General features: G+C 41.4%; 1 protein-coding gene across 2 annotated transcripts in view; it reads left to right on the top strand.

Annotated features, from left to right (window-relative positions):
- The window catches only part of REV1 (REV1 DNA directed polymerase), a 79,154-nt gene that overhangs the window by 5,793 nt on the left and 45,363 nt on the right, over positions 1–27,998 (top strand). For both annotated transcript variants that reach the window (XM_040336364.1, XM_040336365.1), the window contains exons 2-10: positions 858–924; positions 1,739–1,871; positions 9,218–9,386; positions 12,282–12,434; positions 14,249–14,913; positions 17,396–17,500; positions 20,965–21,087; positions 22,074–22,248; positions 25,095–25,223. In XM_040336364.1, the coding sequence (XP_040192298.1) occupies positions 868–924; positions 1,739–1,871; positions 9,218–9,386; positions 12,282–12,434; positions 14,249–14,913; positions 17,396–17,500; positions 20,965–21,087; positions 22,074–22,248; positions 25,095–25,223 (1,709 nt within the window). In that variant the 5' untranslated portion in view covers positions 858–867. The remainder of the gene's footprint in view (positions 1–857; positions 925–1,738; positions 1,872–9,217; positions 9,387–12,281; positions 12,435–14,248; positions 14,914–17,395; positions 17,501–20,964; positions 21,088–22,073; positions 22,249–25,094; positions 25,224–27,998) is intronic.

Below are 27,998 nucleotides of genomic sequence, written 5' to 3'. Positions count from 1 at the left end.
TTTTACACAGTGCAACTTACTGCATCCTTCAGCATATCGCAAAGTCCTGAGGTGTATAGACTCGAGTAAGGTAACATTTTGTGGAGCTTGTATTCCGTAGCCTTCAATGTTTAATGGAACAATTTTTTTTAAATATCACTGTTAGAAAATGAAACTAAACATTTATTGCTAGTAAAATAATAAAAATATTAATAAAGGCAAAATATTTAGCATATAGTTAGGGAGGGTTATAACCCCTGTCATTTTTTTTTTTTGCGATCTGTGTCCCATATGGGAAATTTCTCTCTTCGCTTCCTGTCCCATAGCCTAAACGGGAAGTGAGAAGAAATTCCTTCACACTGAGGGAATCCCAGAGTGCCACCAGGGTCACCAGAACTAGAGTCCTGATGTGAAGGCTATACATCTATTACTGTCTCAGTGTCAACCCAGAATTTTAAAATTTACTTTTGGTGATGATGGTAAAAAGGGCAAATTGAGCAGGTGAATTTCTGTAACAGGCACAGACAGAAATAAAGATGGACAGGGGTTCTAATACCTCTTCACCCTCTATCCCAAAAACATTTATGCCTTTAGTTATACTTTAAAAGTACTGTGAGGAATGACTAATGTATGTGTGTGTGTGTATATATGTGTGTGTGTGTGTGTATATGTATATGTATATGTATATATATGTGTGTATATATATATATATATATATATATATATATATATATATATATATATATATATATATATATATATATATATATATATATATATATACTGTGTGTGTGTGTGTGTGTATATATATATATATATATATATATATATATATATATATATATACTGTTTATTTATTTTTATTTTCTCTTCATCAGAAGCGGCACAATGCGTCAAGGAGGATGGAGGAATCATGTCAGCGACAGTGATGGCTGGAGTGCCTGGGTATGTCTTAACTGAAGCACCAGGTCTAAAGTGAATTTGCCTTTAGTAAATAAACCCCATTGTTTACCTTGCACCTTAGCTACATTAAGGATACTAATCAGCATGACATTCTGGTCATGGTTGCTGACCCCATGCCTATAGGATGCGCCTAACATTATTGACCACCTGTTGTAAGGAACATTCAGCAGACTAGAAAACCTGCCCAAATCGCTGTTGTGCCCCTGTAAGATAAATAGCACCACTAATGTTTGCTAGGACAACTCATACCTTTTCATTGACCTCAATAGCAGCTTTCTGCTGGATGATTGTCTGATATTAGTTAGATCATTAATTCAGGCTAGAAATTAATTATGCTAAACTATTCTACCATTTCGATCATTAGCAGGGATATATAACTTAGGTTTGTTAAACGGAAGATGTATACATGTTCTGAAATTACACATTGTTAAAAATAATCGACTATGTAGCATTGTTTATCTGGTACAGTAAAATAGTATCCGTGCAGTTTTAAGGCCTTGTGCACACTTTTTTTTACTTGCGTCTGAGCTTTTTCTCTTTATTTGTAAATGCCCCTCCGTGTTGCATGTTTGGGTAGGAGTGTAGAGGCAGAAAAATCACACCTAAGGTTTGGCGCATCACAACGTAATTGCCGTGTGTGTGTGTGTGTGTGTGTGTGTGTGTGTGTGTGTGTAAAAAAGGTACATGTTCATATTTATGTGCAGCAAGGTGCTCGAACAGCACATTCAAAATTAATAGGATGACTTAATGCTGTGTATCTTACTGTATGGTAACATGTTGCACCCTCATTTTTCAGGGTGGATATATTTCAGCTAAGGTGCAGAAATTAGATCAGCAGTTCCATCTGGATGCACCAGTGCAGCAGCAACATGAAGGAACATCATCTAATATCTTTAACGGTGTATCCATTTATGTCAATGGATATACAGGTATGTTATTTTGTTTTATATATCTGTGTGTGTGTGTGTGTGTGTGTGTGTGTGTGTGTGTGTGATATATGTATGTGACAAGTTGAGGGTTTTGTAGCTCATTGGTAATGTGAGTTTACGCCAGAAGTAAATTTTCAGGGTGCACATGCTCAGCATCATATCCATAAGTTGTCTTTGGGAAATAGACATATGAGTGCTGCTGGCATTGCTGCAGAGGTTGAAGAGGTGTCAACCTATCGGTGTTCAGATCATACGCCGCACACTTCATCAAATTGGTCTGCATGCCTGTCATCCCAGAAGGAAGTCTCTTCTAAAGATGATGCACAAGAAAGCCTGCAAACTGTTTGCCGAAGACAAGCAGACTAAGGACATGGATTACTGGAACCATTTCCTGTGGTCTGATGAGACCAAGATAAACATATTTGGTTCAGATGGTGTCAAGTGTGTGTGGCGGAAACCAGGTGAGGAGTACAAAGACGAGTGTGTCTTGCCTACAGTCAAGCATGTTGGTGGGAGTGTCATGGTCTGGGACTGCATAAGTGCTGCTACCACTGGGGAGCTACAGTTCATATCTTATATGTAATAATATTGGTAAATTGGCACAATCAAAAATTTTACACAAAATTAATTTTTTTCAGGGTAAAGGAAATGTAAAGCTAAAACAAGTAGATTGTAGTAAAATAGCAGAATATTCAAACCTCTGTGGATCTTTCTCAAGATACTTGCATCTAAGACTATTAAAGCATTTGTTAATCCCCAAAAAAACACTTAAAAAATGGATCCTGTTCCCTTAAAGCATGTTATATGACACAGTGCTTGTTCTGTGTAAATTGGCCCCCTGAAATACCTTGCTGCTCCTGCCAGTCACTCACCTCCCCTCTATACGCTGACCAGGAAATATAAGGGCTGCTGAGCCCTGACACAGTGGTCAGCGTACGTGCCTCCGTAATCCCCATGCTATCTGCTTCTCTGCATCTCTCCTGTGTCTTTCTCTAAATTCCCCCCGCCTGTCAGCTCTCACTATTGCCGCTCTGCTCCTCTCCCTGCTGCTTCAAAACTATCTGACCTTTATATCATCCCTACTGTCAGATAAAAAGCTGTATCCTAGTGCCTGTGCTTTATTTAAAAAAAAAAAAGCTGCTTTCTACCTGTTTTAACAGTGTCTCTTTTAGCGATCACGTTACTCCAGGCTCTTTCCTCCTCTTCTTCCCTGCTCACGTCAGCAGGGGAATCTCCTCCCCACCCACTGGAGCTATCAGGTGGGGGAGAGCAGAGAGCCTGGAGTCCCATCATCGCTGGGAGATTCTGTTATAACAGGGGACGCGCAGCGCAGGGATTGGTGGTGTGTCAGTCTGACACACCGCATCTCCGATCCTGGTAAAGCGCCTCAGACACATGTGATCAGCTGTATCCAATCACAGCTGATCACATGGTAACCAGAAAGAGCCGTTTATTGGCTTTTCCTCTACTCGCACTGAGAGGAGCGAGTATAGGAGAGCCGATCGGCTGCTCTCTTGAAGGGGGGGCTGCGCTGGTAATCCACTCATTGATTATCAGTGCAGACCCATTGGGGATGCCCACTGGAGACCATCAGATGAGCCCACCAGGTGATGCCAATCAGTGCCCATTAAGATAGCACTCTGTGCCCATCTGTGATACCTGTCAGTGCCGCCTAAAAGTGTGCATATAAGTGCCTCATCATCAGTGCTCATCGGTGTGGGAGAAAATGTACTTATTTAAAAGTTTTGTAATGAAAACTTACAGAAAAAAAATTAAAACATTTTTTTTTCTATTTTTATTTGGAGCACAAAAAATAAAAACCCCAGGGGTGTTTACAGAAAGCTCTATTTGTGGGGAAAAAAATGATAAAAACTACATTTGGGTACAGTGTTGCATGACCGCGCAATTGTCATCCAAAATGTGACATCGCTGAAAGCTGGACTGGGCAGGAAGGGGTGAAAGTGCCCTGCATTGAAGTGGTAATGACACCTCAAAGAGGTCAAACTAACAGGACTTTAAAGGACATTGTGCTTGGTATAACCATGTCTTCATAAAATCTGAATTAATTTTGCCACAATATTAAAACATTATACACTGTTGTTTGCATACATATAAAACTGTACTACATACAACACCTGCACGCACTCCTATTAAAGCTTTTACAGATACAACATGTGGGGCATAGATTATCACCGATTATTGGCTGATAGGAGATGATTTAGACTAGGGCCAAAACAACTAATCAATCGACAAATAATCGATTATGAAATGAATCAATTACTATTTTCCTAATCGATTAATCGGCCAGTAACATAATGGGTTAAAAAAACAAATTGGCCCTTTTATAGTACAAAGAGCAAATCGCTACTGTAAATATTACTTTCACTGTTCCACAGTAAAAAAAAAAATGAACCCCTTAGGCCTTGTACACACGGGCAAACATGTCCGATGAAAATGGTCCGCTGGACCGTTTTCAGCGGACATGCCCGCCCGGAGATTTCTGTATGATGGCTGTACACACCATCATACAGAAATCCGTGCGTACACGATACGCAGTGACGAGGCCGTGCCGTCGCTGCGACGATGATGCGGCGACGTGCGCGGCCCTGGAAGTTCAATGCTTCCACGCATGCGTCGAAGTCATTCGACGCATGCGAGGGATGGCGGCCGCTCGGACATGTACGGTAAGTCTGTACTGACGATCGAACATGTCCGACGGACAGGATTCCAGCGGGCATGTTTCTAAACATGTTTAGAAACATTTGTCCGCTCGAAAACGGTCTGGCGGACAAATGTACGCTGTAAACCTGTCCGCTCGGCCGTACACACGACCGAACATGTCTGCTGAAACTGGTCCGCGGACCAGTTTCAGCAGACATGTTCGGTCGTGTGTACGGGGCCTAACAGTAGCGATTATTTGCTCTTTTTGTACTATAAAGGGCTAATTTTAGTTTTTTTAAACCCCATTATGTTACTAAACGTCTTAGGCCGGGGTCACACCTATGCGTTTTTTGCAGACACACACTACAGTTCATTTACCATGGTTTCCTATGGGAGGCTGCAGCCTATTTGGAAAAGGTCAAGGACTTTTTTTTTTGTTTAATATACTTCAATGGAGAAGCTGCAGAAAAGCATGTAATCTGTTTTTGCAGAAACTTGTGTTTTTTTTTTTTATCTGCCCAACAACAAATTGGCCAAAAAAGCATCAAAAAATGCAAATCGCAGGAAAAATCATGTGCGCAAAAATCTAACTGCACAGCAAAACGGATCAAAAGCAAACTGCATAGGTGTGTGTACTGAGCCTTATGCTGGCCACACATATCAATTTTCAGACTAGAATATTAATACGAAAAATCTTTGTACATTCGCTGAATGAAAGAATGTTGTTTTGAAATTTTCACTTGCTTTTAACATTCAGTTTTAAAAGGAATGTAATTTCTGAATGAAAACCATATACACTGTCAGAAAAATCTTCTTGGTGAAAGGAATTTTCAATTTCTAATAATGATATCTGATGATATTTACCAGATTCACCCTCTAATACGGTATATAATACAGTATATCTAATCTGTCAGTTATTCTCAGAGTGGATTAGGGATTTTGCTCTCTAACCATATAGTTGGTTATTTATATTTACCACTTCATAGAGATATTTTTTTTTAAACTTTACATATTCACTAAATTATACACCTCATTTTTTTTTAAGGTAATTAACCGATTAATCGAAACAATAATCGGCCAACTAATCGATTATGAAAATAATCGTTATTTGCAGCCCTAATTTCAACTTTTTTCTCAGGTCATTTGACCCGCTTCTTTAGGAGCTAGAGTAGAGGTAAAATCTGCAACGTAAATCGCAATGTCATTGTATAGATCTGGGGTCTTGAATTAAAAATTGGAGGTCCAGTCAGCAAAATTTTCTTCCGGCAGAGGTCCAAATCATCTCATGTGAGTGCTAGAAAACATCAAGGTCCCCCTGTACATCATTGTCTTCAGCCTGCCTTTCACATCGTAGTCCCCTTTACATCACAGTCCCCTCTTTTTAAAGCAGTCTCGCGTGCCCCCTTTACATCACATTTCCCCCTTTTTAAAGCAGTCCCATAGTGTCCTCAGTTCCTCTTTACATCACAGTGCCTTTTACACAAAACACAGTGGGCCAGATTCTCCAAGATCCCGCGTTGGCGTAGTGTAAGCCATTTACACTACGCCACCGCAACTTAATGGAGCAAGTGCCGTATTCTCCAAGCACTTTCTCCGTAATTTGCGGCGGCGTAGTGTAAATGGCCCGGCGTATGGCCGCGTAATTCAAAGGGGGCGGCTTGTATTCAAATTAAGCGCGCCCCCGCGCCGATTGAACTGCGCATGCGCCGGGCTGAAAATTAGCCCAGTGCGCATGCTCCAGCTCACGACGGAAAACGTCAATGACGCCGACGTGAGCGTCATTGACGTAAAGTCGTATTCAAGAACGACTTAATAAAACGACGTGACCGACGGAAAAAGACGACGCGGACCCGACGCCATACTTAACATGGCATACGGCGGACTGGCGTAAGGTTACCCCTCATAAAGCAGGCGTAACCTTACGGAAACGACGACGACGCGGCGCAAATTCGTTCGGGAATCGGCGTATCAGGCTCATTTGCATAGTCAAATGAGACCTGAACGTAAACGCCACCTAGCGGTCAGCGTTGTATTGCATTTAGGATCCGACGGTGTAAGTGACTTACACCAGTCGGATCCTAGCCTAATTCCGGCGTATCTTGTTTTGCGAATACAAAACAATGATACGCCGGCGGGAATTTCGAATTACGCCGGTGTATCTGTAGCTACACCGGCGTAACTCTTTTGAGAATCTGGCCCAGTGCCCCTTTGTAACACAGTGCCCATTTTAATGCAAACCTCCCCTACTGTGGTACCTTTTTGGAAGGGCAGAGGCACTTTCTGCTGTGTCCTCTCCCGGGTCTCCTGATCGTGTCCCTTTTACATGGTGGTGCCCCATTGCATCGCAGTTTCCTCTTTTTTTCGATATCCACAGTCGCTGGTGCTCTACAAGTAGGTTTTAATTCACAAATCCTGACGGTACATCCAGTGGAAGTACTATGTTACAAGCCAGCTAAAACTTTCTTGCAGGTTTTCATTCACAATTTTCAAGTAGGGTGTGCATCAAGCGCATGGTTGCTTGGCAACATTCATACTAGCTCATTTTGTCTTGCTCTGTGTAACAGCACTGGTAAACGGGAGTGAACCACAACTGCGGATGCAAGGATTTCAATGCGATTCTCTATGTGACAACTCAGTATTGGGCCCCAGGCGTCACTTCTCGCAACAGGAGTTTGGGGGATCTATACATCATCTCTGTGTCACATAAAGAAAAGCGTTGAGCTACTAAGCATGGATGCATTACAACATGCGACCAAAGCTTAGCGATTAAAATTATATTATATTGCAAAAGGTTGTAATGCACAATTGTACGCTAGTGGCTATGAGTATTACGTAGCGTCGTGCATTAGGCGATTTAGGGGAGAAGGTATACAATACGTCAACCCTTAGCGTAGGAAGTTTAGGCGAACATGTTCTGCAACTTTAGGGCATGGGCCCATTTACAAGTAGCACTTATGTCAGCACGTAGTAAATTGTATTTGTAGTAACAAATATTACTGTATTGGCGTATAACACTCACTTTTTTACCCTGAAAATAGAGGGTAAACGGTGCCTGCGTGTTATACGCAGGAGGCTGTGGAAAGTTTTTTTCCTGAAACTTCCCTCTTAAAGTTAGGGTGCGTGTTATACGCCTGTGAGTGTTATACGCCGATAAATACGGTAATTGCATATGAGAGGCAATATAGCTCAGGTACTTTGAGAGTACATATAGTAATTAGGAGCTGTAGTAATAACTATTAGTTATACATGGGAGATGAATATAGCTCAGGGTATTTGGGAACAGATATGCCTTTAACTTTTCCCTTAGCAGACAGTCCTATACACAACAGTATCCTAGATGTTGAGCAGTAGAAGATATGATAGGGAAACAGCAATTGTATAGCTGGTGTATATGTAGCAGGTATTGCTATAGCACTACAAGTAACAGAAATGTAACTTATCCGTTTTGCAGTCTTCAGTATATGTACTAGGGATCCTGTGGTGAAGGATGTTCAATATGGCAGTCTGTGAAGTTATCCCCAGCAATGGCTCCAAGTTGTAGCATCTGTAGATGGTAGTCAAAAGTAGTAGTTGAGGCTGGAGCTTTGTTCCGGCATGGGGAGTAAAGGCATCATGTCTGGAGCGTAGGCCGAGCTACGGCTGACAATAATAGAACAATGGTTTGGTTTCATGTGAATGCCTTTATAGACAAATCACAGCTGCAGTACTTCACACTAATCCAAACAAAGCACCGTATGCGCATTCCATGCTGGAACGCATCACGGCGACGACATCATCGGGCGAGCGCCGTATGCGTTCCAGCATGGAACGCATTACGGCGCTAAATGGTGCCTGTTAATAGAAGAGAGAAGGCGCACGGAGCTCTTGTTGTAGAGGGAACAGGCAGCGCCTGTTACACTCTGTTAAAATAACCTTTGTAATCCATTTGATGGATATGGGCCAGCTGCTAAACAAATAAACAAAACCACATAAATATTAAAGTATAACTAACAGTAATTTTTATTTTTTTCACATTTTGGATAGTGGAGAGGGATTAGAGGGATTTACCCCCCTCTATTTATCCTGTTTACCATTATCATTGAAAGTGAATGTAAAAGAAAATTCCAAATTTTAGATTGTTCCCAGAAAAGTAATGGAGGGGAAAACTTCCAATGGGGACACTAGTACTGGTGAACTGTGGGCCACAAGGAATTCCCTTAATCTGCAGGGATTTCCTTTCACTTCCTCTTTTGACTATGGGACAGTAAGTGAAGCGAAATCTCCACAATGGGACACTTTTTAAAAAAAGTAGTCCTAGACCATGGGGTATATTCCACTACCTTCAGATGAATGAACACCACAAAAAGCTGAGCGATCACATGATTGGTCTCCGTCACCACTCTGCCCCTCCAGTGCTCACTGGGGTGTCTGGCTAGTGAGGGGTGGGAACAGCTGGCTTTAGCTCTCAGCCGCGCCAGAGCCAGGTGTTGATCAGGCAGCTGGGTGAATCCTGATAATATGGTTGCGGTTTGGGATCTTTCCAGAGCCTTGAACGGTTCTCTGACATTAGCCAACAGCCTGTCGGATGATTCTGGGTAACAGGAGTGTAAAAGTAAGTGCATTCCTGTGACCCAGAAGAGAAGTATGGGCAAAAAAGCTTTATTGTTGAAAGGCAAAATTAATTTGGTTTCTTTTTCTTGTTTCAGATCCTACTGCAGATCAGCTGCGCCATCTAATGATGCTGCATGGAGGTCAATTTCATATGTATTATTCCCGTTCTAAAACAACGCACATTATTGCCACAAATCTCCCCAACAACAAAATAAAGGCGCTGAAAGAGGAGAAGGTTGTACGTCCTGAGTGGATTACAGATAGGTATTTTAATTTCTTTAATTGAGTGGAACTGTTTAATTGGGCAACTATGTGACAAATGAGGTTTAATGTTGATAAATGTAAAGTTATCCACAGCTGTGCTTGTTCTCTGAAATGTGTGAAGGGGGTGTGTCCCTTCCCTCCAATCAGGGCTCAGAGCTGTAGATGCTGTGTGTATATTTAATATCCCTACCCCCTGCTCCTAAAACTAAAGAGAAATCCTTTCTATGTGTATTCAGAATGATCTACATAAGATAGTATCTGTATCTGGAGCCATTTCTTATGTAGAAGGATTTGTTTCATGTGTGTGTCACCCAATGCTGATCATTTCACTAGGCACATGTCCACAAATTTGAAAAAATGATGTACCTTTCTGTAAGGAAAGGCCTTCTGTTTATGTTGTTACTGTTTGCTTCTTTAGAATCTCAGACCGACAGTTTTCATGCGCCATTCCTGTGTTCTGTTATAAGTCATGGGACAGCGGCAGCAAAGCACATCATTCCCAGCATCCTTGCTGTCAATCACGATGGCGTGGCAGATGGTGTGAACACAGAATGTACATCACTCTCAGGAGATCTCCTGTCACTTGTAACATTTGGGAGTGCTTTTTTATTTTCACAATCGTATTTCATGTCAGTGCAGGCAGGAACTAAGGATGAGCTCCAGCGTGTTCGCACAGTCCATGTGCAGAGCCCGCCAGGAAGTTGGCACCGCGCTGCGCTAATCACAGGCAGGGAGACATTTCCCTATGCTCAGCTGCAGAGATCGGGAAATGTCTCCCTGCCTGTGATTAGCGCAGTGCGGTGCCGACTTCCTGACATGAACTGTGCGAACACACCAGAGCTCATCCTTAGCAGGGCTATGACCATGATACTGAGAGATCAAATTTATTAGGGTTTTTGGTTCAGATGGTCTTGTTTACAGGTAGTGTCTTTATTTTTTTTTCCTTCAGGGAAATCTTTTCGGAGATGAAGACTTCATAAAAAATAAAATTTCTAGGCACAGCGTTCTTATACATTAGTACTATATTAATTTATCAACTGTTATTGTTTGATTATCAAATCACATCTGATCATAACTCTTGCACATAGCCTGTTATATGAAAGCAGAGATGCTCAAAAAACTACAAGTAGGGTTTCTGAGAGCTTTCTCACCCATCATGGCCTTAGAAATTAAATATTTATAAATCGTGTTTTGTTTAATGCTACATAAAAAAAATACTCAGAAATAACCAGTGACACATGCAGCTCTGACTGAGATTTGTAAAACAAAAAGCACATTTTTTTTTTTTTTTCTGTTTCAATAGTTTTATTAAAAAATAACAAACCTATACTTATCTGCCCTGTGTAGTGGATTTTCACAGAGCAGCCTGGATCCTCCTCTTCTTGAGTCCATCTTCAGCTCCCGTTTTCTCTCCTCATTGGCTGACTGACTTTGACAGCACCGGGAGCCACAGGCGCTGTCTCAGCCAATGAGGAGGGGAATCCTGGGCAGCTGAGACACTCCTACATCATCACTGGATCGAGATGGGCTAACATAAGTATTGGAGGGGCTGCTGCACACAGAAGGTTTTTTTATCTTAATGCATAGAGTGCATTAGGATAAAAAACCTGCCTGTACAATCACTTTAACATGCAAAAGTTCTGCCCACGCAGGGGCTAGCATTCAGGTTGTAACAGAAGTTGTCTCACAAGCGGTAAATAGGCATGTTCCTGAAACCAAAAGGACCAAGGGGTCCCGGAGAGGTTCCCCACTACCGTGGACAAAAAGCACAATTTGTTTTTCTTCTGCCAAACTCAACCTGGCTCATATTGAAAATGAGGTCATGCTTAAATTTTTTTTTAGCTATTACTGCTTCTTCCATTTGGTGCCAGACATGTTGCCTGAAAGGGATATATATCTTTAAAAAAAGTAACCACCCAAATCCCCCAGAAATACATATAAACCTATTTAGCCCAGTGGTGTACTAGGGGTCATACACTGTAGCTGAAAAGCTAATCCATACATTTGTGTTCTGACTTGACTACTACAATGATCTTATTACTTGTGTGACTAAATCTGCTATTAATCGACTACAATATGTTCAAAAGGTCTGGTGCAAGTGATCATATTACCCCTATGCTGGAGTCCTTGCACTGGCTATATGTCAGGTTTTGCATGCTCACCTATAAGGCTCTTCATGGCTTGGCACCCCATTATCTATCTGAACTTTTATCAAATTATTCCCCCACTTGTAACCTCCGGTCTTCTGCCTGTGATTCAAAATAGCGGCAAATCTCTGGACGCCTGTGCGTTCCCTGTCACATTCAATAGCACCCCAAACACGGCTCAATGTTGCAAGAGCTTATTTTGGGAGACAGGCATCCCGTGATTCTGTTTTGCGTGATTTTACCGCGATTGTCCCCGGATACCCCAAGATGTGAATGGAGCCTAAAGCAGTAGTCCCTGCAAGCAGCATTTTAGAAATAATTGTGTGTCCACTGACAAGATTTCTCTAAGTGTAGCGAAGGCTGTAGAGATGCTATTCATAGAAATGCAAACTGTAAAGTGGTAAAGGTTATAGCTTCAAGGACGCTGGCCTAGTGTGTGTTTATCCTGTAGGTGGCAGTATAACCATAGGCTGCTCTTTGTCTTTCAATAGATGATAGAGAAATAGCTGCTTGATATGGATACATATGAATGCAGAGTTCTATGCCCCCTTTTTATGGAAAGTCCATAACATAATAGGAGTCAGATGATTTAACTAATGTTATGTATGGATATAATTGTGATGTATAAGACATGTATTGAAAAAACATTTGCACAGACTTAGAAACTTGTCTATTCTACATCAATCTTTGTTGCCTATTATTTAGAAAAACAGTGATTTTATTTATTACTCTTATGTTTTTTTTTCAGCATAAAAGCTGGTCGGCTCCTTTCCTATGTACCCTACCAGCTTTACACAAAGCAGTCTAGTGTTCAGAAAGGCCTGGACTTCACATTCAAATGCAGGACAGAGAATTCCCACTCCGGGTCAAGAAATATAACACGAGATTTAGATCTTAAAGTGTGAGTAATGTCAACAACTGTGTGTTGGAACTCAACTAAAGAGTGAAATACAGGAGTTCAATACTAGCATGTTTGTTGGATTCAGCTAAAGGATTTATACCTAAATATTGGAGGTCAGATACACTACCAACTATTTTTGAGTCACTATTGAAAGTAGACCAGACCTCTGGGTCTATTGTATAGCCATAAACTCCTATGATAATGTTTTATAGAGTTTGGAAGCGATGGATTGAATTTAAACGGTCCCCAATATATGCCATTTGCATGAGTCGTAGTAGCTAAATTAGATATTTTAGAAATAAGTGATCTGATTCTGATAAAGAATATTCAAGGAAATATGCAATTGTAGGAGCAGTGAGGGCAGACCCTTAAAGCGGAGGTCCGGCTATAAAAAATATTTTTTTGTTTAAAGTCAGCAGCTACAAACACTGTGCTTTTAATAAGCACACTCACCTGTCCAGGATCGGGTCCTGCCACCGCCATTCAAAGTAAGGGAAACAGGCAGTGGAGCCTTGTGGCTTCACTGCCCATTTCCTACTGCGCTTTGTGAATGTCCGACTGTCTTCTGGGACACACACAGGTCCCAGAAGACAGCGCAACCAGATATCCCAGAAGACAACGCGAGGAGGAGAAGAATGAAGACTACTGCGGAATAGGAAGTGGCAGATTAGGATGATCTGTGTAGTAACAGCCATTTCTGGCAAGTATAAAAAAATAATAATACATTTTACATGTTCTATTCACCTGCTCTGTGCAATTATTTTGCACAGAAGAGTCTCCTACCTCCTCTTCTGGGTCCCCCCCCCCCAGGCCCTTTTTGCTTCTTCTCTGAAAGTGCCCCCATAGCATGCCAGCTGCTATAGTGGCATTTGAGCAGACACACTCCCAAGCTGGGCTGTGTGAAGCTATAGACACAAACAGTGGTGCTCGGCCCTGCCCCCTGCTTCTTCCTCACAAAATTTGATTGACAGCAGCAGGAGCCAGTGGCTGCCACTACTACCTATTTGTCCTTCGAGAGCAGGGAGAGTCGCGAACACGTTCGAAAAATTGCTGTGCAAATACTGTGCGAGATAAAAAGTTACAACGACCGTCATTGTATTCTTTAGGGTCTTTGTTAAAAAACATATAACATTTTTGGGGGTTCTATGTATTTTTCTAGCAAAAATCGATTTTTACATGTAGGAGAAATGTCAGAATTGGCCTGGGTGGCAAGTGGTTAAAGGAGGGGATAAATATGATTTTGTATTTTAAATGTGGTAAAATAATATGAATATTTTAAATCACCAACCATTTGTTACCTGATTTATAAATAGCATGTATTAGGGGTTAACACTAGGGGGCGAGGAAGGGGTTAAGTATGTTCCCTGGGTGTGTTCTAACTGAAGAGGGGGTGGGACTGACTGGGGGAAATGACTGATCACTGTTCATACATTGTATGAACAGACGGTCAGGCATTTCTCCCCTGACAGGACTGGACCCTTACACACACAGCTCCCGGTTCTCACTCTGTAACGAGCGATCGCGGGTGCCCGGCGGCGATCGCGCCCGCCGGGCACGCGCGCCAGGATCAGGGACGAGCGGGGGGCACGCGCCCCTATTGGCTGCTGGGAGAGATGACGTATAGCTACGTGATCTCGCCCAGCAGAGCCGACCTGCCGCCGTATAACTGGTCGGCAAGCAGTTAAAGAGATTATTATAATATAATAATAATAATAAACATGTTCACATTGTTGTTAACGGTAGAGAAATACAAATTTGCAATTCTGATATGTACATTTTATCTTTTTAAATTTGCCATTGTTGTCCCACTCTAGAAATCATTCAATAGACAAAACTGATCAACTTAATGGAGTGGATGAATTCGAAGAGGATGAAGAAAACTTTGAACAAGGAAAAGAGGATTTTGATCTTTGGGAACTGGAGGAAAAATCGTGTGATCCCCAGGTTAATGGATTACAGAACCACAAAGGCAACACGGAGGTGTTCAACGGACATAGCTGTAGCTCTAATGGTGCCTTAAAGTCACTGGATGTCTCAGTGCAATCAAACTCTTTCACAAGTAGACTTCACTCATTGCAGCAGCAGGAAAAGCCTAGTGCAGGCACTATAGATTGCACTTTAGAGCAGTTTCAACCAAACAATGGGCACACAGGTATTCCATGTGACCCTCACAGAACTGCGTTAAACTCCACCTCATTCTCATATTTGCACAATAATAATAATAAACTCAATGGTGCTCACCACTCTCTCCAGGGGCCTTCAAGCACAAAAAGCACTACCATGCATTTGCCTACCAAGGCGGCCTCTCCACAGCTGCCTAAAACGGCTGACTCTAATTTTATTTCAGACTATTATTCTCATTCTCGGCTTCATCATATTTCAACATGGAAGTGTGAGTTCACAGAATTTGTTCGGGATCTGCAGACTCAGAGTAATGGCATTTTCCCTGGTCGGGAGAGATTAAAAAAGATGAAAACGGGTATGTATGCATTGTACAAAGGTCTGGTATGCTACATTTGCATTTTGAAAATGTTGTTTATACCCTGCTGCAGGTATAAAGCTTTTTTGTTGCTTCTGTCGTTTGTAATTCTTACAAGAATGGTGTCTTGTAAAGCTAGCCATAGACTGAGCGATTTAAGAAAATCACTTATTTATTTATTTATAAAATGCTTATTGGGAGCGCAGTCATTACCCAAAAGGCCTCGATTCTCCCATCAAGACAGTCAGTGTTGATGCGGGAATCCCTCCCACAGACCCTTTGTGTTCTCCTTGGGGGGGGGGGAGCGGCTATACTAGCCACACGCAATAATTGCATGCAAAATCTGACAGGCTGGTTGTACCCAAGTTGATTGATCAACTTGGGTACATTCAGCCTACCCATACATGGTTAGAGTCTTGGCTGGTCCCTGCTGAACTGGCCGAGATTTGACCCATCTATGTCCAGCTTTAGCTCTTGTATGCAGTTAGCTTCACTAAAGTGAGATTTTTTTGTGATCAGTGCAATAGACGTTAAGGTCAATAGTTGAAAATGTTGCATTATACATTTGGGTGGAATTTTAAATGTAAGTGATCATTGCCAGATGTTTGCTGAGGTTCCAGGCTCCCAAAGGATCTAGGTGAAAACTGAGAATAGGATGAAAATAATTTTGATTGTAGTGTGTAGAAATGATCATATGGTGTTTTAGCCACATATGGCTAACTTTAAAAAAAATGCAGCTGCTGTAGAAAAGATAAGATGTTTTTTCACTTTTGCAGTTAAAGTTGAAAAACTCCACCATATGTTGGGTGTTTCCATTCACACAGCATACCTAACAATAAAATTTGATAAATATGGTGTCAGGACTGGCTGCAAGCATTTCTCAAGAAAATCCCTGTGATCTGGCTAGATTAGCTAGCTAACTAAACTAATTTACAATGCTTCTAAATGTTTAACCTTTTTTAGGACAAGTGGTGTTTAACCCTTTTGCCGCCAGGTCTGTACGTTGTACAGACCTTACAGCGCGGGGTATTGCACAAAATCCGGTGGCTGCAGCACACTGACAGGCAGACTGTCTGTCAGGTGAGAGCATTCGTTCAGCAACGTTGCTGCCCGATTGTTCTCACACACCCCCGGTACGGACTCCACCTCCTGCCGCCGCACCCTACCTGGCTCCACTTGCCCATCTGTGGACCCAGGAGCCCAATGGCAGGCGCTGGCAGCCCCTCCCCTTCTTCTTGTGACCCAAAAAGCGACATCTCTGACGTCCCTCCCTTCCAGGTCAAGGTCTCTGTGTTCCTGGCTAGCTCAGCCGGGAAATAAAGTTTTGCAATGCGATCTGCATTGCAAAACATTTAGTGGAGCAAAGGGGAGACGTGCAGGGTCTTTTAGCATATTTCAATAAAGAGAACCTGTCACCAAAAAAAACATCACATAGTTTTTCTCCTCACACTATGGATAACATGGCCGTGGCTGTCAATCACATGCCATTTGCAGGAGCCTCCACAATCCCTTTTCTTGTGGTGTCATAAAAAGCTGTCAGAAGTGATTCATGCAGATAAAATAAGAACCAGGCAGAAGAGGGAAATTACACTCAGAGCTTTGCATAGTGATGCGTACACAGAAGGGTGTGCTCTGTTCAGATTTCATATCTGAGGTTTACAACCACTATTGCCATGTACGCACGATCATTTTTCGGGTTGTAAAAAACAACGTTTTTCAGGTTCTAGAAAAAAAGTTTTTTTCAACTCGATCATTAAAACGGCCTTGCCTACACACGATCGTGGAAAAAAAATGCTCTAGCAAAGCGCGGTGACGTACAACACGTACAATGGCACTATAAAGGGGAAATTCCATGCAAATGACGCCACCCTTGGGGCTGCTTTAGCTGATTCCTTGTTGGTAAAAGACGATTCGCGCTTTTCTGTCTGTTACAGCGTGATGAATGTGCTTACTCCATTACGAACGGTAGTTTTACCAGAACGAGCGCTCCCGTCTCATAACTTGCTTCTGAGCATGCGTGGATTTTTCACGTCGTTAAAGCCCACACACGACCATTTTTTACAACCCGAAAAGTAACATTGTTAAAAACGTTGTTAAAAAATAGAGCATGTTCAAATTTTTTTTTTGATCGTTTTTTCAGACCCTGAAAAATGCTCTGAAGCCCACACACGATCATTTTTAATGACATTAAAAAAAAACGTAATTTTTTTACAACCCGAAAAATGATCGTGTGTACACGGCATTAGAATTTGTGGAAAATCTTCATGTCTTCAGTTTTTTGCTAACTCTGGGACCTGTTTATGGAAGTTGTAAATGAAACAGATGGCCAATGTCTATGGTTAAAGCACTATGAGATATGTTGTACCTATTAAATGTACTCTTCTGCTTTTCTTTCTTTTCTTTTTCAAGAATTTTTTCAGTTTACCACAAAAATGCTGATGTGATAAATATTTCAAAGTATACTCTTCTGCTTTGTCATTAGGTGCATGTGCTTCTAGCCCTCCAAAGTGCCAGAACTGCATTATTCATGTGGATATGGATTGCTTTTTTGTATCGGTTGGCATACGTCATCGACCAGATTTGAAAGGTAATCGTAAGCCTATATATAATAATCTAGAGGAATGTGTAGGGACGTCAACTAGAAACCAGAAGATCTGCCGTAGCACTCATTTCCTACCTATAGCTCACCTAATGGCATTATAACACCCCTCCCTGCAGCTTACCTTGCAAAAATTCCTCTTATTGCACTTCACCTCCTACCACTTCACCTACCTTATACCCAGTTAACCCCCCCCCCCCCCTATAGCTCACCTCTTGGCAACTCAACTTCCCCCACACCTCCTCCCCAACTTTGCCACCCACTTAACTTCTTTACTTCCTGCCACTGCACACCATGCTTGTGCTGTACAGCTGGCTAATGATTGAGTCACAAATTAACTGACAGACTGGGGCTACGGGAAAAACATGCTCCAATCATTTGCAACAGGGAGGCTGGCCTTAATTCACCAGCATTACCAATACAGCAGGGATAATAGCCACCACCTAGTCTCAGCCCTAATGTATAAAACAGTGTGGCTTTGATTTAACCTGTGCGGTTCTTACCCTTTTGATAGACAGAAGTGACCATGATGTAGAGCACTGAGAAAGCTGGTCCAATCTCCTACATAATGTTAGCTTAGAGGAAACTTCAAGTGGTTCCTCACTCTGGTCCTACCATCCCAACCCCATAATTATAGCTTCCCGGCAGCCAGTCAGCTTAGCTTTAGCTTGTTCAATTAAGCTGTGGCTAAAAAACATGGAATATGATTGTTTTTTTTTTCTACTGCCCCTAAATGCTTATGCCTCCAAACGTCTGATGGTTTGTGTGCATGGACACATAGGCTAACAAGGAGGGCAGTTAAAAAATAAACATCAGACGCCCCTAACAGCAGCTGTAAAAACGTCCTGTGTGCATGAGCCCTAAATTGGCCCCAGTATGAGCACATATAAATGTGAATTGGTAACCTTGGATTGTGAGCTCCTTGAAGGCAGGGACTTTTGTGAATGTACAATATATATCTTAAGTGCTGTGTTAATTGTCAGCCCTATATAAATACCTGAAAATACATTCTGATGCAACGATCCCTATTAATGGTACTCCCTTCTTTAACCAGTTCCTTACCGAGCCATAGTAAAATGACGTCGGCAGGAACCTTCTCTCCCTCCGGTGGACGTCATGTGACCTCCTGGGCTTCCCCGGCCGTCTAGGGGCATGCGCACACCCGCCGCATCGCTCGGGACCCGGTGTGTGTGCCTGGAGGCCGCGATGTCCGCCGCGCACCCACGATTGCCCGTGATCACAGCAGGTCCTTGGATCTGTGTGAAAACACACAGATCCACATCCTGTCAGAGGAGAGGAGACCGATGTGTGTTCCCAGTACAGAGGAACACACATCGGTCTCCTCCCCTTGTAAGTCCCCTCCACCTACAGTTAGAATCACTCCCTAGGGAACATATTTAACCCCTTTCCTGCCCCCTAGTGTCAACCCCTTCCCTGCCAGTCACATTTACACAGTAATCCGTGTAGTTTTATAGCATTAATTGCTGTATAAATGTGAATGGTCCCAAAAACATGTCCGATATGTCCGTCGCAATGTCAGTCACAATAAAAATAGCAGATCGCCGCCATTACTAGTGTAAAAATGCCATAAATCTATCCCCTATTTTTAGACGCTATTACTTGTGCACAAACCAATCAATATATGCTTATTGCGTGTTTTTGGTAAAAAAAGGGGGAAGTATTTTTTTTTTTTTTTAATTGTGATATTTATAAAATCAAAATGTAAAAAAAATAATAAATATATATATATATATATATATATATATATATATATATATATATATATATATATATATATATATATATTTTTTTTATTGACGCTCTTTTGTTTATAGCGCAAAAAATAAAAACATAGATGATCAAATACCACCAAATGAAAGCTCTATTTGTGGGGAAAAAAACATAGATTTCATTTGGGTACAGTGTTGCATGACCACGCAATTGTCATTCAAACTGCGACAGCGCTGAAAACGAAACCCCCCCCCCCCCAAATCACACTTCACTCTGCATTACATATCTGCTACTGTGTGGTTGTCGTTCATGTGATCTACTGCAGGTCTTACAGTTGTGCCAGACCTTCCTTCTCCAAGCTCACCAGAGCTGCTGAAAAGCTTCTTCGTACCAATAGTTCGCTCCCTCTTAAGGCGGAAATGTGGTGTTCTACGGACACTTCCCGTGAGATGTCAAAATATTCTCTCTACCTTTCCAGGAGATTTTACCTTGCATAACTAGTTATTTTCTGTTTCTACTCGCTTAGAAAAGTTCAAGATTCCTTTACCCTTTTAGCACTTTTTAAAAAAACAATCTACTGAGTTGGCTAGATCTAGATCCTGTGACCGACTATTCTACATCTTCACTGCTCTTGCAGTAAAGAAACCTTTCTATATAGGGAGGTAAAACTCTCTTCTTCTGGTCGCTTTACCAATCTATCAAAGCTACAGGGTGAATATGTTGAACCCTTGCTATTCTAGATTCACATCTATGTGGGTTGTGCATCCTAAATTTTTAAGGGTACAGAAGCCCATTCATTTAAATGGGCTGCTGTGCCTGCGTTTCCTGCTGGGGAAAAGTACATGGCCTTTTTTTTTTTTTTAAACACGGCTGTATGGCACTGCATTGTAAGTCATTAAAGCAGTGGTAAAAAAAAAAACTTTTCCCCTGCAAGGCAATGTTATGATGTGCCAGTATGCATTGCATACTAGCACATTATTTGAAACTTACCTTTAAAAATAACCCCTCCAGCAGCGCACTGACAGAGCTTCCATCTTCACCTGATATTTTTTCAGGGTTCACGGGATCTGGTCCTTTGGCCGTGCTGAAATGACATCACTCCCTGTTTATGGCACAGGGCTCTGAAGGCATGGGTATGCTGTTCCTTCAGAGCGCATGCGGCAGTGATGTCACCGGGGCTTCACAAGTAAATATCTCCTAAACGGTGCAAGTTTAGGAGATATTTATAGTACCTACAGGTAAGTCTTCTTATAGCCTTACCTGTGGATAAAACATAAACAAAGGTCCTTACTACCACTTTAAGAAATGATGGCATCCTCACGTATCTGGAACACGTGTGATTTTAAACCTAGCCTAGGTAGTTCACCATATACTTGGAAAGATGTAGGCATCGTACATGCTGTTTGATATTGTTGCTGATCTGATAATGGTTAGGATTACATAGTATAATTGGATTTTTTTATTTATTTCTATATATCTATATAATATATATATATATATATATATATATATATATATATATATATATATATATATATATATATATATATATATATATATATATATATATATATATATATATATATATATATATATTTATATATATATATATATATATATTTGTGTGTGTGTGTGTGTAGACCCACCCTTCTATGTATATACAATATGTACATACCAGTTGTTAATAATAATATGAGTGTTTTTTTTTCATTACTCTGCAGGAAAACCAGTAGCTGTTACAAGTAATAGAGGGAATGGAAAAGTGTCTTCCCGTGAAGGTGCTAATCCTCAATTGGAGATGGAGTACTATCAGAATAGGATATTGAAGAGCAAAGCAGAAAAGGGTATGAGGTTATAATCTGAATATGAATTATTGTTTTAAAACAGTTTGTACAGGGTTTAAAAGAACGACTTTGTACCCAAAGACTCTGTAGTGCTAAATAAATTGTCTCTTAAAGGGTCACTAAAGGAAAAATTTGTTTTTGCTGAAATGACAGTTTACAAGGTATAGAGACATAATAGTCAACTGATTCCTTTTAAAAATAGATAAAAACCAATCATATAATGTACCTACAGTTTAGTTTCGTTTTTGCTGTTGTTTCCTGGTTCTCTGACGTACAGAGCCAGGGAGCCAATAGAGGGCAGTGAAGGTTTTGCAAAACGAAACTGGATTGGTGCTGAGGAGTTTTAGACACACAGTAATCACACCTCCTTGATTAGTCACCACAGTGAGAAATCTCCCAGTACTGTGGTGATCAGGAAACAGACAACCAGGAAGTGTCCAGAACAGAGAGAAATTACAGCAACATCAAAGCAAAAACGAACAATGAGGACATGAAACCAGTACTGCAGTAAGGTAAATGAAGCTATTTAGCTAAAAAAAATGTTTTCCTTTAGTGGCCCTTTAATGCTCATTGAAGGACACAACCCACCTTTGGGTATTCGTTCTGTCCTCTTGAAGGTGGACACAAAGGCAGGCATTAGATTATGTGATTGCAGGAAAGAAAATTGCTTGATTTCTCCCCCATCCCCCCCCCCATCTACACAAACACTGTTGATGGGGGAATCCCTCCCTCACTGCTATTGTGTTCTCTGCTGGCAAAACACAATGATTACTGCTGGTGGCTATAACAGCCAGCAGTAATTGCTTGCAAAAAAATTGAACAGGTTGGTTGTACTAAAGTTGATCGATGAAACATGTCGGATGTGTGTTGTGTTTGTTTTTTATTTATTTTTTTAAAGCCGCGTCCTGTATAATTGAATATTTTGGTTTAGTAGACATAAGTCTGAATCTTATTTCTGTAAATGTATCATTTCTATGCCCTTTCAGAAAACCCCAATACAGTAGAGCAATCTGCTCAGAGCAATCTTGACTCTTCCCAAATAAATGGAGTGGACCAGGGTAGTTGTGCACGGGACAATCTAATCTCCACACAGAATGAAATGAACCTGGATACCTCACAGCTGTCATTGGCCGAAATTGCATCCTGTAGTTATGAAGCAAGGTAAAGCCAGACTTTATTTACTGTATGTGTGTATTAAAATAAAACTCTGATCTCTTATAGTATTAAAGAACTTCTGGTTTCTGGTGCTAATGGAGCGTAATCTTGAAGGCACCTATGTATAAACACGTTGCTTGCTCTACACATGCTACAAATTGCTGCGCACGCTGGAATGAGGGCAGTAATTCTAGGGCCATTTTTCATGGTTAACTCTAAAGCGAGGACCCGTAGGGGCTTTTAAAGTGTTGCCTATGGGAAAAAATAGGGTTCTGAAGTTTTCTATCATTTTTCATGTTCGTGCAATTTTAAAGCTTGATATCTTGGGTACCTAATTACTCCGCAATATTTTACCAAGAACCGGGTAATATATTGCGTATGTGTGCCTCTAAATTTACTTAGATTTGCACTTGATAAACTTTTGCACAAACATCGGGTCACATACAAAAATGGAACTACCATAAATTTACTCTCCTATGGTGTCTGCTTTCAGGAAATACAGTGCCTTGAAAAAGTATTCATACTCCTTGAAATTTTCCAATTTTTTTTTTTTCATGTTGCAACCAAAAATTTGAATATTTTTTTTTTTTTTATTGGCATTTTATGTGATCGACCAACACAAAGTAGCACATAATTGTGAAGTGGAAGGAAAATAAGGAAAATAATGGTTTTCAATTTTTTTTTTTTTTTTACAAATAAATATCTGAAAAATGTGGTGTGCATTTAGCCCCCTCTACTCTGCTAAAGTTGTGTAATTTAGTCTCTGTATAAATACAGCTGTTCTGTGAAGCCCTCAGAGGTTTGTTAGAACCTTAGTGAACAAACGGCATCATTAAGGCCAAGGAACACACCAGACAGGGATAAAAAAAAATATCCCAAGCTTTGAACATTGCACGGCGCACTGTTCAATCCCTCATCCAAAAATGGAACGAGTATGGCACAACCTACCAGGATATGGCCATCCACCTAAACTGACAGGCCAGGCAAGGAGAGCATTAATCAGAGAAGCAGCCAAGAGGCCCATGATCACTCTGGAGGAGCTGCAGAGATCCACAGCTCAGGTGGGAGAATCTGTCCACAGGACAACTATTAGTTGTGCACTCCACAAATCTGGCCTTTATGGAAGAGTGGCAAGAAGAAAGCCATTGTTGAAAGGAAAGCTATAAGAAGTCCCATTTGTAGTTTGTAAGAAGCAATGTGGGGGACACGGCAAACATGTGGAAGAACATGCTTTCAGGCATTTTAGCACTAGAAATAGCCTCTAAATAGAGCCTGAAAACCGCCTCCCATTAATTTCCGTGTGTCTTTTCAAACTGGGGCGGTGTGCTTGTGGAAACTTAGGAACAGTCCTGCAAGGAGCATCTTTGGGGCTCATTTAAATGAATGGGCAACGCTTCCAAAGTGCTTTGGAAGACGCTCGCCATCTTATTTTGCAAAGAATGGGCAACAAATTCACTCTGTAGATGTGCAAAGCTTGTAGAGACATACCCAAAAAGACTTGCAGCTGTAATTGCAGTGAAAGGTGGTTCTACAAAGTTTTTCCTTCCACTTCACAATTATGTGCCACTTTGTGTTGGTCTATCACATAAAATCTCAATGAAACACAATTGCGTTTTTTGGTTGACAAAATGTGGAGGATTTCAAGGGGTATGAATTCTTTTTCAAGGCACTGTATATGTTTGGGGTACAAAAAAGTCACTTCCAGCGCTAATAGTTCTTCCAAGGTGTGACATAACAGATGTCAGATTAAATGGTGGTGTGATAGGTATATATGGTATGCCAGAACTAGGTGAATGCTGCCTTCCTCAGATGGGGTAATCCAAAAAGAACTACAAGAAAAACAGAAATGGAAGGCGCGCACACCTAGTGCATTACCAGAGATGATTTAATAATAAAACTTTTGTATAAAAGTTAGTACTCACAAAATGCAACTGATAAAAAGCCATAAACGCAGTGCATGGACGTGCACAGAACACGTGGTACAGATAACGCATTTCGGGAGGCGCACCCTCTTCCTCAGAGCTTGGCCTAGCTCTGAGGAAGAGGGTGTGCCCCCGAAACACGTTGACTGTACCCCGTGTTGTGTGCATGGCCATTCACTTTGTTTATGGCCTTTTGTCAGTTGCATTTTGTGAGTACTAACTTTTATACAAAAGTTTCTTATTATTAAATTATCTCTGGTAATGCACTAGGTGTGCGCGCCTTCCATTTCTGTTTTTCATACAATGTTTGGAGGGTTTTAATTTAATCTCTGAACGTGTGCAAAAAAAACTAAAAATTGGAATTAAAGGAGATTTTTCAAGTAAGCTTATATTGGATTGTCAAATTATTACAATGCTGAAGTTATAAAATGGATGTGTATGCTATGACTATGGAACTCCTTTAAAGGGCAAGTTCACCTTTTACAGAAAATTCTGTAAGGTGAACTTACACAGGACCCCCTCCTCACCAGTCCCCCCCCCCCCCCCCCCGTTTCTGCTGGCCTGGATCGCGGCCATCTCCTTCTAAGCCCTGGTATGTCCACGCCAGGAGTCCGGGGCTTATAAATCCCCTGAGCTGAATGTCCAAAACATCCCTTGTCAGGAGGGACATTTAGAAGCATTCTTATTGGTCAGCGCCATCACATGGCCGGCGCCGACCAATGAGGAGCCACAAAGCCCATCCTGTCGGCTATGGAGAAGACGCGTGGCTGCATAGAGGATTTCTAAGCCCCGGGCTTCTGGCGTGGATATACCGGGGCTTGGAAGCAAGGAGGGGGACCTGTGTAAGTTCACCTTACAGATTTTTGTACATTTATGTAAGCGATATTGTTTTGTGTAGCTGTTCATTCAGCTTTTATCATTGTTTTCCAGGCAGGCTGGCGTGAGAAATGGAATGATGTTTGGGAAAGCTAAGCAGCTGTGTCCTGATCTACAAGTTGTTTCATATGATTTTGATGCATACAAGGACGTTTCCATGACCTTGTATAGAACATTGGCAAGGTAAAGGTTCCTTGGAATGACACCTATAACCTATGTATTATGATTTGATCATCATTAAGCAAATTTGTTTTGTTTCTTATTATAAATGAGTCTATTTATTATATTTAGGCCTTTGTTATAATTAAATGTTTTAGATTTGTAGAATAATTTTTTTTTTTTTGCCCAAGACCCCTTTCACACTGTTTTTCAGGCACTTTAACGCTAGAAATGGCCTCTGCAAAGTGCCTGAAAAGCACCTGACATTCATGGCAGTGTGTCTCTTCACACTAGGGCGGTACGCTTGCGGGACATTCCGAAAAGTCCTGCAAAAAGCATCTTTGGGGCGGGTTGGGAGCGATGTTTTTTTTTTTTTGTGTGTGTTAAAAGCGCCCCGCTAGCGGCCGAAAACCATCGCAAAAAGCGCAGCTTAAACGGAGCTAAAGTGAGTGGCATTTTAGCGCGTGCGGACGGACAACTCAGTATCAAAGGAGTCTAAGTTGTACTGAGTGCAGTCTTTATACACTTTTTGTTTGCAGAGCTCACTGATGCCTAGATGTCTGTATGTGTTGGTTAACTTGACAATAACTCTTGACTAATTTGCCTACCTAAAATATTTTTTTACATTGCTAAAGGATATACGCTTTTTTTCCCCAAAAGTATTGGGTTTAGGAGTGTGTCTATGGGAATGTTTGACCATTCTTTCAGAAGTGCATTTGTGAGGTCAGGCACTGATGTGGATGAGAAGGCTTGGCTCGCAGTCTCTGCTCTAATTCATCCAAACGGAGTTCTATCAAGGTCAGGACACTGTGCAGACCAGTCAAGTTCCTCCACCCCAAGCTCACTCATCCATGTCTTTATAGACTTTTTCTGTCAGTGGCAGCTGTTTACTAACAAAGCCAAGTTATTACCATGTCATACCTTATATGGTTATTACATGATTGGGAGCAACTCTGATGGAGTCCCATTAGTGGGGACCAGTGCAGTCAAAGACAGCCAAGTCTGCCAGCTGTCATCCTTTGACAGTGTCGGCTGCTAGCTGTCATTTAGGAACCCATAATGACATCCCCCACCCCTATGCCTCTCAACAATTACCTGTTTCCTTTAATCAATCTTGCACTGTGCCTGTCTGCAGAGTCTTCTCCCTTCACTTCCTAGCCTCACAGGAGACTCGGGCAGAAGGGCTTGGTATGGGGACACCCGCAAGAAGATGTGGATAGCACTGGCGCGGGATCACTGAAGAAGAGGAAAGGGGCCCCTCTGTGCAATATAAACATTTTTTTTTATTTACTTGGATTAAGCACACCACAGTGTGAAGATACAATGTGCTGTGCCCCAAAACTAGCATTGTTTTATAAGTCTTGCAGTGGTTTCTCCATGCTCAATAAGAGACTGGCTCACACTTCTATATGAAGCCTTTTTCCTATTCATACCAATACAGTTTATTGCAGTATCTTTGTGTGACTGCTTTTGTGATAGTATTAGGGACATTAGATTGTAAGCTTTTCAAGGTAATGCCTAAAAGGCATAGTAAGTGTTGTGTTTTTTTTTTTTTTCTTTTCATTCAACCCAGCATGCTAGAGGGAAAAAAAAAAAACACGAGTCCTCTGTACTAACTATGCAATGTTGGTACAGTGTTCTCCATGTTCTGACAGAGGGACCCCCCCCCCCACTAAAACTCTGGTCAGCGCTCACAGCCAGTGGCAGAGAGCACTAATCCAATGCTAATCGGCTGCTGGTTTTCTAGCATAACCCCCCCCTCCATGTACTATAGTGGACACAGGCAGTGATCACTACGATTGCTCCTGTGTCCACTGATAACTGAGCATAGTATAATTTCGATTAATTATAAATGCACATACAGATACAACTACTTTTAGCTGATCTCCTTGCATTGCAACTCTGCATTGGTCAGTGGTAAATACGGTATATACTATATACAGTCACCCGACACTAGTTCGTTTCCACAATCCATGACTTTACTTCACAGTTCACACACATACGTTTTAATTTCAAACTGTAGCACTAACGTAAGTAATTTTTTTCTTATTAAACTTTAAGAAAAACGTAGCGTATCTAGTATATTGACTGTCAGTCACTTTATAGTAGGCAAGTAGGCATCACTTTAGCCAGTCACACAGACATACCAGAGTGTTTACATTTTCTGGAAGCACACATGATCGCATTTTATTGACAATATACCCTGAAGAACTGAACAGTCTTTCGCACAGAACAGATGTTACACAAAGAATTGTCTGCACAAAACTGCTTAGGACAGGAAAACAATGGTTATTTTTGCCCCCTTCCCCTGATGGAGCCTGATGCATCCTCCTGCTCCACAGATGCAAACGTACCTGAATCCAATGGGTGCAGTTTGCTCGCATCCAGCCGGGTAAGTCTCACTGTCCGGTGACGTCAAGAATTTTGATCGATCAAAAAAATTAAATATTAATCAAGGAATTAATCTTTCATTTACCCAGCCCATATATATATATATTTTATTCTCAAAATATAATCGTAAAAATAAATAAATAAATAAAAAAACATAGCAAGGCTCTTTTCATTTGGAGCAGACTCTGTCAAGCAGATTCGCCTGCTCAGCGGGGGAACTGTCCGCTGATCCCCACTGAGCAGGCGGATGACAGGTCTGTGTCCGCTTCGCTGATACAGAGCGGACATGGACACAGCGCGCTGTTCTCTATGGGGACGGTCTGTGGACTTCCTGTCCTTTTCTATCCAAACTGATCTGCTAGATGGATAGGGAATGGGATCCCCTATACGTCTGTTTTTAGCGGACTG

This window comes from Rana temporaria, chromosome 2 (genome assembly GCF_905171775.1).
Source record: "Rana temporaria chromosome 2, aRanTem1.1, whole genome shotgun sequence".
Lineage (NCBI taxonomy): Eukaryota > Metazoa > Chordata > Amphibia > Anura > Ranidae > Rana > Rana temporaria.
Note: the sequence above shows the minus strand (reverse complement) of the source record. Positions and strands in the feature narration are given on the sequence as shown.